Here is a 20,840-nt window from a genome sequence, read left to right as displayed (position 1 = left end):
TGGGAGGCCCAGTGAACATTTGTGGGTGATTGTTAGAGATGTCAATAATTGTCTAAAAAATGGTGAGACTGGAAAATGCTCTCTTGTGTTTTATGTGGGAGAGCTGGCTGAGAGAGAGATTGTAGGAAAGAGAACTTGGAACTTTCATAAAAGTGAGAGGGGATGAATAAACTATGCACGTACAGTGAAAATGACTTAGGGTAGCCGACTCCTAGGGGAGCAGCCTGGAACTAGACTCCAGCTACTGCTTTGTTCTCCTTCTGGCTCTGGTTTCAGATTAACTGGCTGTGGGTTCTGCATATTAGTTGCACTGTGTGTGTGAGTTCTCTGGTTCATTCAGTTATTCATTCAGTGAGTATTTATGGACTGCCTACTCAAGTACCACTTGAAGTCATCTCCAGAGCTTGCCACCAGTTGTTGACCCTTGCTGCATGGTGATAATATTCAGTGGGTTTGAAACACATGTTTGGTAATTACATGCTTTTCTGTTGCATAGGTTGTGGCTCTTTTCCAGTGTGCTGGAATTAGTCCTTGAAGTTTATATTTTATGACAGGGTAATTAAATCATGTAAGTGTTTTAATGTTTTGGCAATATTTGCACCCTCCCCTTTTTTTTTAAAGCTTATTTTCACAATCACTTCTAATTCTGTCCAGTGGTACATTTCTGTCTGTAACAGTCTTATGCTTAGACTGAAAGTCTCAACACATGTCTGCATATGTAAGTGTCTTTTTGATGCTTAGGAAAGAGCTCAAGGGATTGAACATTTGCTTTTTGTATTCAGTGTGGTTTTTTGCAAAGTCCTATGGTCATTTAGCAAGTGTTGGGGTGGATAACTTAGACCCTCCTTCCTCCTGTTATTCTCCCCCAGCGTTCCCCTTTGGTGTCCTCTGTGATGGTAGGGGTTTGGCAGTGCAAGCAAATGAGAAGCTTTCTAAATCAGGATGTAAGGACATTGAAGTAAAGTGGGCAGGGATTTACATAAAGGAGTTGTTACAGATGTGTCCTTTCTTCTCTGCAAGAATGAAATACGTGCCCGGAGCCTGTGGGCTGGCTGGGTGTTGGGGATCAGGTAGTTTTCATAATCAGAGATCTTACGATCATCCTTATTAACACTGTGAGGGGTTCTGACATAGTTAATTGCAGTTTGAAATGAATGTAAACTGTTCATGTGTTTGTGTAGCTACAGATATGGGTATACAAAGTGGTCACAGAGGTGGGCTAGTCTCCCCTTCTCTAGGAAAAGTGATGATTAGAGCCTCAAGTTACAGTGAGCACCTGACCCATGTGGTCCTGAATTAGGCCAGGATCAAGGATCGTCACTCTGTGTCAGACATACTGCAGATCTTCATGCTCATTCATTGCTCCATGTCATTTTTTACAAGCTTTTAAGAAATCAACCAAAGGAAGAAGAGATAGCAAATCTGCCTGCAGAACTGGGTAGACCATCACGCTGTGCAATAGAAATCTGAGTTCTCTGGTAGCCACAGTAACAAAACTAAGGAGGTGAAATTAATTTTAATAATTTAGTGCTTTAACCCAATTTATACAAAATAACATTTCAAGATGTAATCCATATACATATTGTTGATGAGATATTTTTACATTTTTTTCTTTACAATGCTATGAAAACCTAGTGTATATTTCACACTTACTTTTTATTTCAGATGCTAAATTTTCATTAAAAAATACTTGGTCTTAGCTGAGAAACACTTTAGACTCATACATTGGGGGTCTGCTAATTCATCTTTTGAACATATACTGTCTCTTTGTGGAAGTACATGTTGATGCAGTATGGCCATTTACTTAATGATCCATTCATTAATATTCTCGATTTCTACTTCTTGAATTTCTCTCCTAAGGAGCTAGATTTTACCTTAACTTTTTTTTTACCTTACAGTTATTTTAAAACTACTTTAGCTACATGTAACCATCACAGTAGAAACCCACTTTATAAACAGCTACAAATGTATATAAATTCTAATCCCTTTGTTGGCTATTAAGATTGATGAGGTGTAAATAATGGCTTTGGGGTGATTTTAATGTGAGTTTGGGGGGTTATTTTAAAGCCCCCTGCGTTGACAAATGTAGAATTTATAAAAATTGTTACTAGCCCATTGCAAGTTCTGTTATGGTGAATTCATCATTTGAAGAAAGTGACCCCTAGGCTTAGTAATTAATTGTAGATGTGTTTCATTGTAATGAGGCGCTAGTATCCGTCTCCAAAAGGCTCTTGGCATCTAATAGCAGAGGCGTGGGTGGTTAGGGTTCTTCTCCAAAGTAACTTTCAGGAAACTGACTGTGGAGCTAATACTCAGCTCACCATGTCAAGGTGAGCCACCCACTGTGACCTCTCTCTTTTACCTGTTTGGCTTATTGCTTTAGCCAGTGAAAACTAGATTTGCAGGTGAAAATAAAGTGTGGGGAAGACGGTCTGTTAAAAATTAAAGCCCTAGTGTTTTTCTGTCTTCATTTTACTGGAGCAGCAGTTTCTTGGAGCAGTCAGTTTTATGGTTCCTCCCCGCCCCCCGAAGCCTCCCTCCAGTCAGACCCTTGGAATATCAGGGATCTGTGGCGCTCTCTCTCTGTTTTTTTTTTTTTTAATAGTATAAAAATGCCAGTACTGTCGCTTCTGGGTGCTGTCACCCAGTGGTTCTCCCAGTGGTTTAGGACCAGCAGTATCAGCAGCACCTGGGAACCTGCTAGAAATACAGATTCTAGGGGGAGGGTGTGGGCTGAGCATGCACGAGGTCCTGGGTTCAACCCCCGGTGCTTCCGTTAAAAACAAACAAACAAACCTGATTCCCCCTACCTGCCGCCAAAAACAAAAACCACCACAAAAAAGAAATGCACAGTCTTAGGCTCTGCCTTAGCGCTGCTGAGTCAGAACTTCTGGGTTTAACGCACTCCTGCCAGTTAAAGCCAGAGGCATCTTTCGTGTGAGGTGGCCATTGCTGGTGACAGGCGTGCAGTGGCTGTGACACTTTGCAGGGTGCGACACTGACCCAGTGGGAATGGAGCTGATGACCTCGGTCTCATTCTTCTTGAACATCGTGCTGTTGTCACCTGAGGATGGAAGAGGAGCGTAGCTCCCTACTCCAGACTAGGTCTTTTTACTTATTTACTCAACACATACTTAATGAAAGTGTGCTTGGGGCCAGGCACTATTCTGGCCACGGGGAAACCATAGTAAACAAAACGGAGACGCCTTCTGTCCCCCTGACACTCACACTGTTAGAAGGAACATGCTGGGGGTGCTTGGCCTGGGGCCAGTCCGGGCCGCCTGCCTGTTTTGGTAAATCAAGTTGCATTATCTCCTCACTTCCATGTCGCCTGAGCTGCTTTGGGCAACGATGGGGAGCTGAGTGGTGGGGACAGAGGAAGCTGAGCTGCTCACTGTGTGGCTCTTGATGGGAAGGGTTTGTGGATCCCTGGGAAAGGCCGGAGAAGAATAACTAGGGCATGGAGTGCTGGGAGGAGGTGACAGGCAGTGTGAGGAGCCACACAGCAGGCTAAGGGGACAGAGAACAGGGCCTGCTTTAGGTACGTGGTCAGGCAGGGACTTTGCGAAGACGGAACATGAAGAAAATAAAGCTTGCATTAAGTGAAGGCTGTGTCGAGGGGGTTCAGCAGGTGCGAGGCGCTGCCCCTTGCAGTGTGCTGGGACCAGCAGCGAGGCCGCCGTGGCTGGAGGACAGTGACGGGGGAGGGGGGGGAGGCGGGAAATGAAGTCGGCGTGGCCGGGCCCGATCCCGCCTGCCCCCGTGTCCTGGGCGGCGGCGAGGACTGTCTCCCTGTGGGCGCTCTGAGAAGTGCGCTTTAGCAGCCCTTCTTCCGGAGCGGGGTCTTTTTGGTAAACATGGCGGAAACGAAACACCTAATGTGGTGCGACCCAGCGCTTCCGAGAAACGTTTCTTTACAGACCCCCCCCCCCCCCCGTCCCGCGTCACTCTGGGGATGTCCACCAAGCGAGGACGGGAGGGGCGGGGTGCGGAGCCAGGAGGACCTGGCCGTGCTGCGGGGAGGGGCTGGGCGGCACCAGGGAGACGGGCGCTTCTGGACACGGGACTCCGTGTGTCAGTCCTGACCTGCAGCGCTGCAGGAAGGATGCTGATGCCTCTCTGGCCTCGTTCCCAGCATTGTGGAGGCTGATACCAGAGCGTGCAGGAATGCTTTCTAAGTTAGATAAAGCCCTGCACAACTGTAAAATGATAGTATTTTTATTACGGGAGATAAGATTGGAGCAAGGTAGACAGGGGAGGATTTCGATTGCCACCCTAAGGTCAGTCTTTTCCCTTTTCCATACAGATTATGGGATGAAATGGGGGTGGTGCACCAAAAGTTCTAAGCAGAAAAAGGACGTGATGGAAAGTGGTGTGTTTTATGAAGATCAGTGTGTGCTGTGTGTGGGACAGACTGGTGCCTGTGGCAGGGACCAGTTAGAGGCTCTTTGGTACAGCCTGAAGTTAAAAGGACCTGGACTAGCCACAGACAGTGGGAACAAAAAGAGAAAAGATGACTTGAGATGAAGTCTCACTGCAGGAGAGCAGGGACTGACGTGTAACTTTAGGCCCAGCAGCCACGGTGCTGGGAGGGGAGAAGGTTCTTCTGGCGAGCAGGGGAGACAGGAAGGGAGAGATGGGCAAAGGTGGGGAGAGAGCAATCCCCAGCATTTGACATGGTGAGCATGAAGTGACGGCGGGCCACTAGGCAGAAATCAGGAGTTGAGAAAGACCATGTTAGGGCATCGGAGAGCGGCGTCTCGGCTAGAAAAAAGAATTTTAATTTTGTAGCCCCCTACACTGAAACCTGAGTGTGTCTAAGGGAGAAGCTTCTAGAGAAGGAAGGACCAGGGAGCCCAGACGAAAGCCAGGACTGTGATGTGACGTGGAAGCCGCAGAGACCGGTTCCTGCCCAGCCATCATCTCTAATAGCACTTGCATTGCGAGTATTGACTTAAAACTCCTTCAGGTGTAGGCTTTGCATAGGGGTGAGAGGTGGGAGGGGGAGAAACTCCCACTAACCAAGCATCTGCCTTACTGACAGTGCCGTTTACTGAGTGCGTGCTGCCCGCGAGGCGCCGTGCTCGGCATTTCACAGGGACCAAACCGTTCAATTCTCACGGCAGACCTGTGAGGAATGTATAATGAGGAAACGGAGACGTTAACTACGTTGCCTGGGGTCACCCAGGCCTGGTTCTCAGCATTAAGCTGTGCTCTGTACTGTGCACTTTATGGACTGGCTCCTGCGGCAAAGACCTCACTTAAAAGGCCTGGCAAAATTTCAGAACAACCCAGTGGGATACGTTAGCCTGTTGTACAAATGAGGAATTTGAGTCTCAGAGGTTAACTTACTTGTCCTGGGTCGTGCAGACAGTAAGTGGTAAAGCCAGACTTTGAACCAAGTTTTGTCAGAAACCAAAGTCCGTGATCATTTATGTTTCCTCCAGAGCTCTGTGCACTTCTCTGTGCAGGCCGAGAGCAGGTGTGGCTTTGTGGGCCACGTGTTCTCAACTGCAGCTATGCCTGCCGACTGCCTTGGTGTGAGAGGAGCCATAAGACTGAACAGAAACAGATGAGCACGGCTCTCACCCTGCTCGTCTTTATTTGTGGACACTGAAATTTAAATTTCACGTAACTTTCAGGCATCACTGAAAGATTATTCTTCTTAAAAATTTCTTTTCTAAACCTTTCAAAATGTGAAAACTATTCTTAGCACACAGGCTGTACAAAAACAGGTGGTGAGCCAGATTTGGCCCATGGGCCATGGTTTGCTGACTCCTGCTTTAATCCATTTATTTAATAAATATGTGTTCAATGCCTTCTCTTTATGGAGACACTGTGTTGGGCACTGGGGACAAAAAACCAGTGGGAGTTCCAGCCTTCGAGGAGGAGACAGATAATTGTAATACAACATAGTGTGAACTGTAATAAACTGATACTCGCGTGGCGTCTAGAAAGAATAGATACGGGAGGCTTCTCAGTTTCGTGGACGAACTCATGAAGGCCTCCCAAAAGAAGTCATGTATTTAAGCTGCATGTGATGTTGGGGAGAGTATCCTCACGGAAAGAGACATGAGCAGAAAGAGTTTTCCTTTGAGGGGGATTAAGAAGACGAGGAGACTGATCATTAAGCCCTTGGGAACACTGAACATTTAAGGAACAGGAGACTGGCTGAAGGGAGTCGCCTGGAGAGTGGGAGAACCAGGAGAGAGCGCTGTCACTGAGCAAGGTGGTTTTCTGGAAGGAGGACGTGCTCAGTGTTGCTGCAGAAAGGTCAGGAAGACAAGGAATGAAGTGCCCTTTGGCTGGGACTGCTGGAGCGGGGAAGGTTGCGAACATCAGTGAGCGCTGTCAGGCACGGGCTGGAGCCCGGACTGCAGTGTGTTCAGCCCTGAAGGAGCAGAAGTTAGGCACGCTACCGAAGGCGTGGCTGAGACAGGGAGGGGACACGTCTGCAGCTAAAAGGCAGATACCAGCGACTGACACTGGAGCCTGGGAAGGTCACTCGTTCAGCAGATACTGTGCAGACACGGTTGTTGAGATGGGGGTAGAGTAATGAGAGACAAGGGTGGGGGTTCTCGTTGTAGACCTTGTGTTTTAATGAGGAGGGGCTCAGAAAAGAAACGTAACATTGGTTGGTGGTAAATACTCTGATGGAAATAAAGCAGAGTGAGGGATTGAGGATTGACTGTGATGGGAGCTGAATGCATGGTCTCTGTGTTTATTTATAAAAGATTGGTCAAGAAAGCCTTTCGGAAGAGGTGACCCCTCTCTGAAGCAGGGGCTTCAGATATAGAAGCCCTGGGGTTAGAGTGCAGTGGGCCGTGTGCGGTGCAGGGTGGGTGGAGCCGTCCTGACACGGGGTAGTAGGGAAGAAGAGGTGGGGAGCACTGGTCCAGGTTGGGTGGGTGCAGTGGGTGATGGCGGGGCCTTGGGGTTTCATCCTTCGAGCGCGTAGCCAGCAGGACTTTGCGGTGTGGTGCAGGCGAGCCGAGTGGGTGAGGGGAGAGCCATTTACTGAGGTGGGGAGGGAGGAGCATTTTTGGAGGCGGAATCCGAGAGCTCTGTTTCAGACCTCCTGGGTAAGAGACATCAGTTAGATGCTCAAGTGGAGATGTGTGATGACTAAACTGGACCTTAGTTGGTTGAATGAGTGTGAACACATACACACTCAGCAACAGCATAGGGATGTTAAAGTCGAGACGTGATGTGATTCTGCTGCCCTTCTTTCTAGCTTATTGCGGCTTGAGTCCCCAACTCTTCTACTAGGTAAATGTCTGTCTAGAGGCCTGTGACCCTTGTTTTCCCCCAGAGTAGCAGGAAAGAGACAGCGCAGAGGTGGCGTGCCCAGGGTGTCTCCTGTGTTGCAGTGCTGCGGGCCCAGCAGGAGAGCTCGCTGTGGGAGCTGGGCCAGGCTGGCAGCTGGATAATGAATTGGTTTATTTTAGTTCTATTCTCTCCTATAAAATCAAGAGAAGATAGAATAATAGACCTTTTGGTCCAGATGGAAAACCAGCCTTCTCTTCTTTCCAAATGAAATTGCTATTTAGAAGGCTGAGTCATGTTACCTGGGATCACAGTCAGGACTCGAATTCAGATCCCGTGACTCTTATTCCAAGCTCATTTCCCACTGGGTTTGCTGCTGGGGTGAAGTGACCCAACGCTGTAGGCTCAGAGAGAGTTTATTAGTTTGTATATTCTCTGAGGCTAGACTTCTTCAGTGGATAAAATTTTCTCTTTACTCAGTTTTTTTCTGAGATGCTGAATAGTAAATTTATCAGTGGGACTTTGGAGCCAGACTGCCTGAGTTCAGACCCCAGCTTGGTCACTCACTCTACTGTGACCTCGGGTAAGTTGTTTGTCTCTCTGTGTATCATTTCACAAGGTGGGCATAGTGCTTAGGGTGGTTGTATTTGGTGGCTGTTACATATAAAATGTTTAGAATAGTGCTTGGCATATAATAAGCACTCATTGTTTGAGCCATCTTCTTTATTTTCATCTTGGATGTAGAAAACAGTTGTCTACCATCCTTCTAAATTCTGTGCCTATAATTCATGTGCTAACATTGCATACAGTATGTAAGGCAAGTAAGATAAGATAAGGTATATAAGGTAAGATGTAGTCCCTGCCTTCAAGGAATTTGTATATAATGGGGAAAGTAGTATCAAAATACAGGAGGTACTAAAAGGCTAACCTACTTAAAATTATAGGACAGTGAAAGCTATGAATATTCTCTTTTCTGACATTCTGTGAACCTAAGTGTTCAGATGAAGGCAAAGGGCCTGAGGAGAAGAGGTCTGAGCAAGTTTTGTGGACAAGGGACTTGCCTGGCTGGAGTAGAAGCAGATAGACATTCAAGACCAGTGGCGTGGGCAGAGATGAATCTGGAATAAGAAAGCCAAGACAAGAAAACCCAAGGGAGAAGTTGTGAACAGTGAAAAGAACAGTTTTGCTGGGAAAAAGGCCCATGAAAGACAGTCGTGATCAGGATCCACTGAGCATATATCAGAAGCAGGTGCACCCAGCTTACCTCTTTCCCGACTGGGCTTCTAAGCTGGTGTATCAGAGCATCGCCATAGACAGTGTCTTTCCTTCACTGGGGCGTATCAGAGACTGTCATTGTCCTCGTGGACAGGATAGCTGTATTGATGATGACGTCAGAGGAATTCATCGCCAGCTGAGTAGCTCACAGAGTGTTGACTCATGGGTTAGTGGCAATCTAGAGTAAAGAGAGGACTAAGGAGGTGATTCTGTATTTTTTTTCTGTTCTAAGATCTTGGTTTTTTTTAATTGACTGAGATTAATGCATAGGTAATATATTCCTCTGTTCTGTTACTCAGTTTCTGCACATCAGCATTTTGTCATTTTTATATCAGTTTCCTGCCCCCTTCCTTTTGGGGGGTTTAAAACATTTTTAAAGCAAATCCCAGACCTGTGTATTATTTTACCCATAAATATTTCAGTATTTATCTCTAGTTGATACATGCGTGCCACAGTATCATTATCACACCTCACAAAATTAAAGGTAATTCTTTAGTACTATCTAATACCCAGTTCACATTCAGTTTTCCCAATTGTCTCAGAAATGTCTTTTTAAAGTTTGTTAAAATCAGGATCTGAACAAGATCCATATAATTACATTTGGTTGTTATGTCCTTTAAAATCTCTATTAATAGCAGCCCTCCCTACCTTTGAAAATGCTATTTATTTGTTGAAGAAACTGAATCTTTTCTTTGATAGTATTTTGTACATTCTGGTTTGCATTTTTATGATGCCATTTTAGCATATTCTTTCATTCCCCATATTTCTTTTAAGTGGTAATAGATTCTAGAGGGTTGATTCAGATGTTTGTTTCATAGAGTGTTTCATAGGTGCTGAGTATTTCATAATGCTTTTCATTATATCACATTGAGAAACCTATAATGACTGGTTGTCTCGGGGGTTCAAATTGTCATCTGTCCCTCCAGTGGCAGTTACTGATGTAAGCTACCTGGATCTGTTTCATAGTGGTTGCAAGATGTTGGTTTTTCCATGTTTATTTTTCCTGTGTTTATTAGAGGAAATACAGAAGAGGTTAGATACTTGTACCTATATAAGACTCACTGTGAATGTGATAGCTGCAAATGCAGATCCATTACAGACATGTTCTGTTGGGCAATCTACCTTAAACATTGTTGCCATCAGTGCTGTTTCTTTTGAACACCTCCTTGTGTCAAATTTTAAACAATTTATCCAAACAATTATATGATGGGTGATTTCAGAGTGTGTTAAAATCTTACAAAAGATACTTAGTATCTGTGTGTAAAATTGAGTTAGCTTCTAAGTTCAAATAATTATAAACAGGTTTTTCTGTTGGGACCTTTGAAAGCTATGTGAAAGTTGGAACAGATCTTCACTGTATAGTGTTGTCCGTCACACTGAAGATTTCTAGAATCCCTGGCACTGACCTCCCAGATGCCAGGGTGACACTCAGATTTTCAATGGCCCCTCAGAAGTAGTGTCATGCTGTTTACGAAAGACTAGTGGAGTGAACATATTATTTAGGCAGGAAATCAAATAACCACTATAAATAAACGTTTGAAAATAAAAACCATCTTTTTTCCCCTAATATTACTTCTTACCTAGAAAAACCTGACACTTTAAAAAAAATTATTAGGATTATTGGGATGATTTAGTAAGTGGCTTGGTGTATAATACCTGGAAGTGGGAACTGCTGGGTCACAGGGTAGCTGTGCAACTTAGTTTTCATTTAAAAATTTTTGTTACACTCACTTTTTTTCCCTCACAGAATTTCTTGTTTCTTCCTGATTTTTACCCATCTTAAGGGTACTAAAGCCTTGCTTATGTCGTAGGGCTTTTTCCCCAGTTGTATTGGCCTTGTATATGATGTCTTGGCTCCCCCAAAGATTTTCACTTTTATTGTAGAGATAGCTCTGCCTTTTCTTTATGCCTTCTGGATTTCATCATGCCTACAAAGGCTACTTTTTTTGCCTTTTGCCATGTCCACAGTTCTTTTGTTTATTTGCTTTTAAGACAGAAAAGGTAAAAAGCAAAAAGAGAGTGACTTGAAGGCATACATATGCGGAGTAGGGAAGGTGAGAACACCTCCTTGGGAGAGAGGAGGAAGACATGGAAGTGGGGAACAGACCCCAGAGTAGGGCTGAGAGCCCCGGAGGAGGGGACCTTTGTGGAGCAAGCAGCCAAACGTGAGGGACCTTGTAGGAGAATTCTTGGCCACCGATCTGTTCAGTTACTGGGGGCCACTTTAACAGTGACCTGCAAGCTTATTAATAACTTTGCCTTATAGTCAAATACATTTTTACAGCACCAGAAAACACATATAAAATGGAAACAGAAGTTTCATGAAGAAATACCCTATTTGCAGTGCACTCTAAAAGTTTTCAATTCTGTTCTGTTCTCAAGAAATTCTGATTAAGATCCACTGAATTAGTGATTCTCAACTCTGTCAGACCTAGTGTCTCAGTTTATTTCTTCAACACTATTTTATGACTGTTGATTATCCTGAAGTAAAGTTAATAGATAGGTCATCAACTACCTTCGATGTTACAGTGAAGTAGTTGAGTACCTGTATCTACTCACAGTAAATACCTTTGGATTTAAAAGAAATAGGATCGAAAGATAGATCTTATAAAAGCTACAGGAAGATAGAAGAGCTGAGACATATGTAGGTACTAGAATAAAAGCTGTTACACCAGTAAAATGGACAACCTAGAAGAAATGGACAAATTCTTAGGAAGATACAGTCTCCCAGGACTGAACCAGGAAGAAGTAGGACATGTGAAGAGACCAGTTACCAGCACTGAAATTGAGTCAGCGATCAAAACACTCTCAACAAACAAAACTCCAGGACCAGGTGGCTTCACAGGTGGATTCTACCAAACATTTAGAGAAGATCCAACACCTATCCTTCTGCGATTACTCCCAAAAATTACAGGCCAATATCACTTATGAACATACATGCAAAAATCAACAAAATACTAGCAGACTGACTCCAGCAATACATTAGAAGGATCGTGTACCATGCTCAGGTGAGATTTATCCCAAGGATGCAAGGATTTTTCAGTATCCACAAATCAACCAATGTGATACACCACAGTAACAGATTGAAGAATGAAAACCATATGGTCATCTCAATCGATTTAGAAAAAGCCTTTGATAAAATTCAACATCCATTTATGATAAAAACTCTCCATCAACTGGGCATAGAGAGGACATACCTCAACCTAATAAAGGCCACATATGACAAACCCACAGTTAAAATCATACTCATTGGTGAAAAGCTGAAAGCATTTCCTCTAAGATCAGCAACAAGACAAGGATGCCCACTCCTGCCACTTTCATTCAACACAGTTTTGGAAGTCCTAGCCACAGCAATCAGAGAAGAAAAAGAAATAAAAAGACTCCAATAAAATCCAATAAAAAGAAGAAGTAAAACTGTGTCTGTTTGCAGATGACATGATACTATAAACAGAAAATCGTAAAAACACTACCAGAAAACTGCAGGAGCTTATTAATGAATTTGGTAAAGTTGCAGGATAAAAAATTAACATGTGGGAATCTGTAGCATATCTGTACCCTACAACAGAATATCAGAAAAAGAAATCCAGGAAGCGATTCCATTTACCATTGGATCAAAAAGAAGAAAATACCTAGGAATAAACCTCCCCAAGGAGGCAGAAGATGTGTGCTCCTAAAACTATTAAGATGCTGATGAAAAAATTGAAGATGATATAGATGGAAAGATGTACCATGTTCTTAGATTAGAAGAATCAGTAGTGTTAAAATGGCCATACTACCCAAGGCAGTCTACAAATTCAGTGCAATCCCTATCAAATTACCAGTGGCATTTCCCACAGAACTGGAACAAAAAAATTTTTTTTAGGTTTCTGTGGAAGCACAGAAGACCCCAAATAGCAAAAACAATCTTGAAAAAGAAGAACCGACCTGGAGAAATCATGCCCCCTGACTTCAGGTTATACTACAAGGCTAAAATAATCAAAACAGTATGGTACCGGCACAAAGACAGACACAGAACATGAAATTAGAACATTCTCTAACACCATATACAAAAATAAACTCCATATGGTTTAAAGATCTAAATGTAAGCCCAAAAGAATAAAAATAAAATAAAATAAAATAAATGTAAGCCCAGATACTCTAAAACTCCGAGAGGAAAAACATAGGCAGAACACTCTTTGACAAAAATCACGGCAATAATTTTTTAAATCTGTCTCCTAAAGTAGTGGAAATAAAGGCAAAAATAAGCAAATGAGACCCAATTAAACTTAAAGGCTTTTGCACAGCTAGGGAAACCATAAATAAAACGAAAAGACAACCTATGGAATGGGAGAAAATATTTGCAAATGATGTGACCAACAAAGAATGCATTTCAAAAAATACGCAAAGAGCTCTTACAGCTTAATGTCCAAAAAAAAAAAAAAAAAACCCAATCAAAAATGGACAGAAGGGAGTAGGGTATAGCTCAAGTGGTAGAGTGCATGCTTAGCACTTCAATCCCCAGTACCTCCTCCAAGAATAAATAAATCTAATTACCGTCCCCCACCCCACCCCAAATAGAAGACCTAAATGGACATTGCTCCAGAGAAGACATACAGATGGCCAACATGCACAGGAAAAGATGCTCAACATCACTAATCATTAGAGAAATGAAAATCGAAACTACAATGAGGTATCACCTCACACCAGTCAGAATGGTCATCATCAAAAAGCCTACAAATAATAAATGCTGGAGAGGCTGTGGAGAAAAGGGAACCCTCCTGCACTGCTGGTGGCAATGTAAATTGGTGCTGCCGCAATGGAAAATAGTATGGAGAGGCCTTAAAAAAAATTAAAAGTTGAGTTCCTATATAATCCACTCCTGGGCATATATCCAGAGAAAATGCTAATTCTGGGTTATAAATAAGTTCATTTGTATATATTTTTTAGATTCCACATATTAAATGATATCACATGGTATCTGTCTTTCTCTGTGTGACTTACTTCACTTAGTATGATAATCTCTAGGTTCATCCACGTTGCTGCAAATGGCATTATTTCATTCTTTTTTATGCTGGAGTGATATCCCATTGTGCGTATATACCACAACTTGTTTATCCAGTCATCTGCCAATGGACATGTAGGTTGCTTCCACGTCCTGGCTATTGCAAATAGTGTTGCTGTTAACACTGGGGTGCATGCATCTTTTCAAATTAGCATAGACCCCCAGTCATTGCAATGACCGAAAAATAATCTCCATCGATCCCCTTAGAATGGCACTCCTAGCTGAGAGCTACTGTGACTAACCTGATTATACTGAGCCATGAGCTGTAGTTTGAGAAACACTTTGGGGTCCTCCTTAAGACTAGTAGAAGAATCGCTTGCAACATTATTGCAAATATAAGATTGTTACTTCCCTAGCGTGGAGGGACCTTTCAGTTAGCTTCATTCTTTACATTCTGGTATTACAGACTCAGAAAAGATATAGCAAGTACGTAACTGTATGAGGACGCTAAGGAAAATGTTAGCATAGGGTGAAGGCCTTGAGTCAGTCTTACTTACATGCTGGCTGAGGGTGTTGCCTAAGCTAGAACTCCTGCAGAATGAGACCAGATGAATTTTTTGGAGGAGGACTGATAGGCAGAGGGTCGATCTTACCTTAGGAAGGAGCCAGTATGATTCATAAGATCATTAAACTTATCTTTCATTTTACTGGTCATGCCTGAAGCTTCTGCTCCAAGATTTTCCTGGGCCTTTCTTGAATTAGGCCTTTGCATGAATGGCACTGACAATTTTGGAGGGCTTTAGACACACTTCATTTTTATTACCAGGGATGTGTTTGAACGATACTTCCTTTTCAGTAATGCCTATTCATATATCATTTCCCATTTTTCTTGTTTTGTTTTTCCTGTTGGTCTTTTTCTTAATCTTTAAGAACCTATTGTTTGTTGTATATGTTGCAAGTATTCCTCTCCATTTGTTGTCGTTTGACTTTTTTGTGTATCTTGCCAATACTGAAGTTTTATACTTGCCTATTATCAAATTTACATTGTGCTTCTTGCCCTATTTATGGTTTCAAGTTCCCTGTGTTGCTTAGAAAGTTCTCACACTCTAAGAGGTAATAAAAGTATCCTCTTATAGTTTCTCTTAAGAAGTTTATAGCTTTTTTAAAAACTTTAAAAATTAAAAAAAGAATTTTGAGTGGGGAGAGGGAATTAGGTTTATTTATTTATTTTTAATGGAAGTACTAAGAATTACACCCAGGACCTCATGTGTGCTGAGCCTGCACTCTGCCACTGAGCTATACCCACCCCCCAAGAAGTTTATAGCTTTAAAAAAAAAAATTAAACGTATTTGACATTTTTAAGATATATATCAGTCAGTCCTATCCTTTGAGAATGGAATTTTTATGTATGTGTGAGAAATGGGTCATGCATTCCAAACAGTGTTCAAGATGTCTATGTTAAGTAAAAAGATAATAAAACAGAGGACCTTGTATCCATCTATATTAAAATATAGACCACCTCACAGACATGTCCATAACCACTGCCTGGACCTTTTTCTGGATCATCCTCTTGCCTTTCTCTATAGTTCTCCACCTTACAAGTCTCTTCCCATCTAAGCAGCACATTGTTCAGCTATGAAGCCTCGGGTAGCAAGCTCAAAGCTCTGTGTGTGAGGAAAGGACGGTTTGTACTTTTGGATGCAAGCTCCTAGGAGAGGAGAAGCTGAACAAAGTCAGCTCTCAGCCTCCCTGGGAGTTCCCAGGGGTCCTTTGGAGAAGTCATGGGGAACCTTGAAAGGTCAGGGCTGCCACAGAGTGGAGATTTGGCTGGGCCTTCGAGTGGACCAGGGTGAATGTCCAGCAGAGATGTGGTCAGATCACTGTACCCTCCCCACCTCCCAGGAGCAGGTCAGAGCAGAACACTTGTGAGGTGAAATGAGGGTCCTCAGCTGAACCTCCGTCCTGGAGGGGAGAGCAGGAATTGTATCAGCCAAGTCCAGACAAGCAGCTGATCCTGGGTCAGACTCCCCAGGCATCACTGTGTCCTCGGGTCAGAAAAAGTATGTAAGTGTGTGTGTGTGTGTGTGCGTGTGTGTGTGTGTGTGTGTGGTTGATTCCTGTTATTCTTGGTAGTTGTGTTCTATAAAGTTGCCGTGAACACTGAATTAGCAAACACTGAACCAGTGATACTAGGGGACATACAGGGCTAGGTTCGTGCGAGCCTCTGGTCACACTTTCATCAACAGATCAGTACGTAACCTTGTTTTCTGTGTGTTTCTATTGAAAGACACCTTATTTAATATACCCGTTGGCTCGTAAGCGTAGAACTCACAGCCAACAGCGCTGGAGCTCACGCCTGAACAGAGTTTGTCCAACACATGCTTTCTCCATAAGACACATCACAGCCTTGTGGTGCATGTGAACACCAGACGGCACTTCAGCACTACACTTAGGGCCTTTTTTAAAGAGTGAAATCACCTACAAACAGTACAAAAAGCTGAAAAACATGACAGTCCATAGACCCTGAAAAGGATGCTTGTTTATAAGATGAACTGAAACAAGAAGGCAGAGGGGCCACTTGTCTTAGTCCAGCTGGAATGTACACAGCGGGCGCCTCAGATGTGCGTGAGTGACCGTGAAAAAGCTCTGCAAGTGTTGCTGTGTTTGCATGTTGATATATATACACACACGAAACAGGGAAATCATGCCAGGATGTTAGCAATCAGGATCGTAACTCGGGTAGTGACTAGAAGGGGCATGAGGGAGACTTTCAGAGTTCTGTTAAGGTTCTGTTGCTTGATCTGGGTGAGTTTTTGTTTGCTTGTTTGTTTTTTCATTTTTTAAAAACTGAAGTATAGTCAACTTACAGTGTTGTGTAAAGGTGGTTTTTTAGTGCAGGTGCTGGGGGTTGAACCCAGGACTTCACGCATGCCAAGCATGCGCTCTCCCACTGAGCTCTTCCCGCCCCCCGCATCTGGGTGTTTATGATTTGTGCACTTTTCTCTTTTTTTGTTTTGTTTTCTTTCTGTGTGTGTGTGATTTCTTTCTTTCTTTCTTTTTTTAATAATCTTTTAAAATTGTAGTACAGTCAGTTACTCTCTCTGGTGTCCAGCCCAGTATCCCCGTCATGCATGCACATGGTTTGTGTATTTTTCTAAATGATGTTACACTTCAGTAAACAGCGTAATGCAGACAGTACCGTGGCCTCAGGGTCTGGGTCATGACCACTCGGTGTGTATGGATGGCTCTTGAGTGTCACTGCTCCAGGGTGGACTGGATGTCCTTGGTTACTGCACAGGGGTCGTCTTGGGGATTCTCACTTCACCATCTTCCTGGTGACTTTAGCTGCTTCTCTTAGGTTGGATCTCCTGTTTCCTAGAGTCCACCTCCACATTATTTCCTCCCCTCACTCTTCTGTAGGTTCTGGAGAAAGGGTGCACTGGGACCAACTTTTTAAAGAACTGAACACATCTGAAAACATCGTCAATACTCTCCTCATACTTGACTGATAACTTTCCAAAGTGTACGGTTCTAACTGGGAAATTGTCTCCCTCAGAATTCTGATGATTTTAGTGCATTACCTTTTCGAGTCCTGTGTTCCTGTTGAGCACATCAGAGTCTTGATCTTTGTGTGTGACCTCTATCCCCCTTCCCCTGTTCGCCCCCCTGGAAGCTAGTAGAATCTCCTTTGTGCCTGCTCTTTTCGAGCTGTGCTCAGGGGCTCTGTTTTTATCCATTGTGTTGGGTGCTCTCTGGGTCCTTTCAGTCTGGCAGTTCATACCCTCTTTTCTGGGAGGTTTTCTTGAATTACTCCTGTTGATTATTTTCTCCCCTCTGTTTTCTGACTTTCAGGGTTTTTTATTTTAAGAGCTCTTAGGGTTTACTCTCTTCGACAACTTCTGTGTGTAATACACACAGGTGTCAATTGTGTTTCTCAGATTGTGCATTTCATCCCTGGTACTTACGTATCTTGTAACTGGAAGATGTAATATTTGTCTTACGTGTCTTATAACTGGAAGATATTTCAACTGCCTTCATTCAGTCCGCTTCCTCACCCAGCTCCTTCCTCTGGTGACCACAAATCCAATCTCCTTTTTCTGTGAATTTGTTCATTTGTTTTTGAAGTATAATTGACCTACAACACTTCGTTAGTTTCTGTTGCACAGCATAGTGACTCAATATTTCTGTGCATTTCAAAATGATCACCACAAGTCTAGTTACTACCTGTTGCCGTACAAAGATACTACATAGTAATTGACTGTATTCCCCATACTGTACATTTCGTAGCCGTGACTCACTTATTTTGCAACTGGAAGTTGTGTCTCTTAATCTCCCTCACCTTTTCTCCCCTCACTCCTTTCTTTCTGGCAACCACCTGTTTGTTCTCTGTGTCTATAACTATGTTCAATTGTTTTGTTTTTTTAGATTACACATAAAAGTGAAATAATACAGTGTTTGTCTTTCCGTCTGACTTATTTCACTTAGCATAATACCTTCTAGGTCCATCCTTGTTGCAGTTGGCAAGATCTCATTCTTTTTCGTGGCTGGGGGGTCATCCGTTGTGTATTTGTACACGTCACGTCTTCTTCGCCAGTTCATTCATCGATGAGCACTTAGCTTGCTTCTGTACCCAGGCTACTGTGAATAACGCCGTAGTGAACGTAGAGGTACATGCGTCTTTCCTAATTAGTGTTTTCATTTTCTTCATACAAATACTCGGGAGTGGAATTGCTGGATCATACGGTAGTTCTATTTTTAATTTTTTGAGGGATTTCGACTGTTTTCCATAGTGACTGCACCAGTTTACATTCCCACCAACAGGGTCTGAGGGTTCCCTTTTCTCCTCCGCACCCTCGCCAGCTCTTACTTGTTGTCTTTTTGGTAATAGCCATGCTGACAAATGTGAGGGGATATCTCTTTGTGGTTTTGATTTGCATCTCCCTGATGATTAGTGATGTTGAGCATTTTTTTCATGTACCTGTTGGCTGTCTATATATCTTCTTTGGGAAAATGTCTCTTCCAGTTTTAATGAGGTTTTTTTTTTTTTTTTTTGATGAGTTTTGTGAGTCTTTTGTGTTTTGGATATTAACCCTTTATTGGATTATCTTTTGCAGATATGCTCTCCTAGTCAGTAGGCAGCTTTTCTACTTTATTGATAGTTTCCTTCGTTGTGCAAAAGCTTTTTAGTTTGATGTAGTCTCATTTGTTTATTTTTTCATTTATCTCGATTGCCTGAGGAGACATATCTAAAGAAATGTTATTAGAACTAAAGTCAAAGAGCTTACTGCCTATGTTTTCTTTTAGAAGTCTTACTGTTTTAGATCTTAGATTTATGTCTTCAATTCATGTTTGAATTTATTTTTGTGTGTGGTGTGAGAGAGTGCTCAGTTTGATCCTTTTGCATGTAGCTGTCCGGTTTTCCCAACATTTACTGAAGAGGGTGTCTTTTCTCCACTGAATATTCTTACCTCCTTTGTCATAGATTAATTGCCCATGTAAGTACGGGTTCATTTCTAGGCTCCATGTTCTATTCCATTGATCTTTGGGTCTGTTTTTGTGCCAGTATCATACTGTTTTGATTACTGTAGCTTTGTAGCATAGTCTGAAGCCAGGGAGCGTGATTCCTCCAGCTTTGTTCTTCTTTCTCCAGATTGTCTTGACCATTCAGGGTCGTGTGTTTCAATACAAATTTTAGAATTTGATCTGGTTCTATGACAAATGCCAATGGTATTTTGATAAGGACTGCACTGAATCTGTAGACTGTGTTGGGTAGTATGACCATTTTAACAATATTAACTCCATGTCCAATCCATGAACATGATACATCTTTCTATCTGTTTGTGGTGTCTTGAAATTCTTTCATCACTGTCTTACAGTCTCCTGAGTACAAGTTACCTCCTTAGACTGACTCTTAGGTATTTTGTTCTTTTTTGATGTGATTGTATGTGGGATTGTTTTCTTAATTTCTCTTTCTGATAGTTGTTAACGTATAGAAATGCAGATTTCTCTATATTAATTTTGTATCCTGCAACTTTTCCAAATTCACTGATGAGTTCTGGTAGTTTTTTTGGTGGTGTCTTTAAGATTTTCTATGTATAGTATCATATCATCTGCAAACAGTGAATTTTACTTCTTTCTTTCCAGTTGAGAATCCTGTTACTTCTTTTTCTTCTCTGATTGCTGTGGCTAGGCTTCCGATGCTGTATTGAATAAAGGCAGTGCGAGTGGGCATCCTTGTCTTGTTTGTGATCTTAGAGGAAATGCCTTCAACTTTTTACCATCGAATATGCTGCTAGCTGTGGGCTTGTCATATGTGGCCTTTTTAATGTTGGTATATGTTCCTTCTATACCCATTTTGTTGAGAGTTTTTATCATAAATGGAGGTTGAATTTTGTCAAAAGCTTTTGCTGTGTCTGTTGAGATTATCATACAGTTTTTATTCTTCGGTTTGTTAATGTGTATCACATTGCTTGATTTGTGGATGTCGAACCATCCTTGTATCCCTGGGATAAGTTCCTTTTGATCACAGCATACAAGTATATGATCCTTGTGTTGATGCTGTTGATGTGTTGTTGGATATAACTTGCTAATGTTTTGTTGCGGATTTTTGCTTTTATGTCATCGATGATATTGGTCTCTAATTCTCTCTTTTTTTGTGACATCTTTGTGTTATTTTGGTGTCAGGATGATGCTGGGCTTGTAGAATGACTTCAGAATTGTTGCTTCCTCTACAGTTTTTTGGAATAGTTTGAGAAGGACAGATGTTAATGTTTGGTAGAATTCATCTTTGAAACTGTCTGGTCCTGGACTTTTTTTATGTTGAGAGTTTTTTGATTACTGATTCAGTTTCATTACTGGTAATTAATCTGTTTGTATTTTCTATTCTTCCTGATTCAATCTTTGCAGACTGTGCATTTCTAGGAACTTGTCCATTTATTCCAGGTTGTCCATTTTGTTGGCATATTATTGTAGTAATCTCTTATGATCTTTTATATTTCTGGTGTCAGTTGTAACTTCTCCTTTTTCATTTCTGATTTTATTGATTTTGGCCCTCTCCCTTTTTCCTTGATGAGGAAACCTTTAGCCAGCTTTTGTTTATCTTTTCAAAGAATTAGCTCTTAGTTTCATTGATCTTTTTTTCTTTAAGTCTCTATTTCATTTATTTCTGCTCTGATCTTTATGATATCTTTTCTTCTACTAACTTCGGGTTTTGTTTGTTCTTTTTCTAGTTCCTTTAAGTGTAAGATCACTTTCAGAATATTGAAACTTCTAGACTTGTGTTCCAATTTTCTTTTCTTTAATGCTATATTCTCTCTTT

General features: G+C 42.2%; 1 protein-coding gene across 2 annotated transcripts in view; it reads left to right on the top strand.

Moving 5' to 3' along the window:
* The window catches only part of KCMF1 (potassium channel modulatory factor 1), a 64,539-nt gene that overhangs the window by 6,670 nt on the left and 37,029 nt on the right, over window positions 1-20,840 (top strand). Inside the window, exon 2 of one of the 2 annotated variants that reach the window (XM_072951553.1) lies at window positions 7,747-7,849. The exons of the other annotated variant lie outside the window; for it this stretch is intronic. Within the exon in view, the coding sequence (XP_072807654.1) occupies window positions 7,759-7,849 (91 nt within the window). The 5' untranslated portion in view covers window positions 7,747-7,758. The remainder of the gene's footprint in view (window positions 1-7,746; window positions 7,850-20,840) is intronic. 2 annotated transcript variants of the gene reach the window in all.

The sequence above is a fragment of the Vicugna pacos genome, chromosome 28 (assembly GCF_048564905.1).
Source record: "Vicugna pacos chromosome 28, VicPac4, whole genome shotgun sequence".
NCBI classification, from domain to species: domain Eukaryota; kingdom Metazoa; phylum Chordata; class Mammalia; order Artiodactyla; family Camelidae; genus Vicugna; species Vicugna pacos.
Note: the sequence above shows the minus strand (reverse complement) of the source record. Positions and strands in the feature narration are given on the sequence as shown.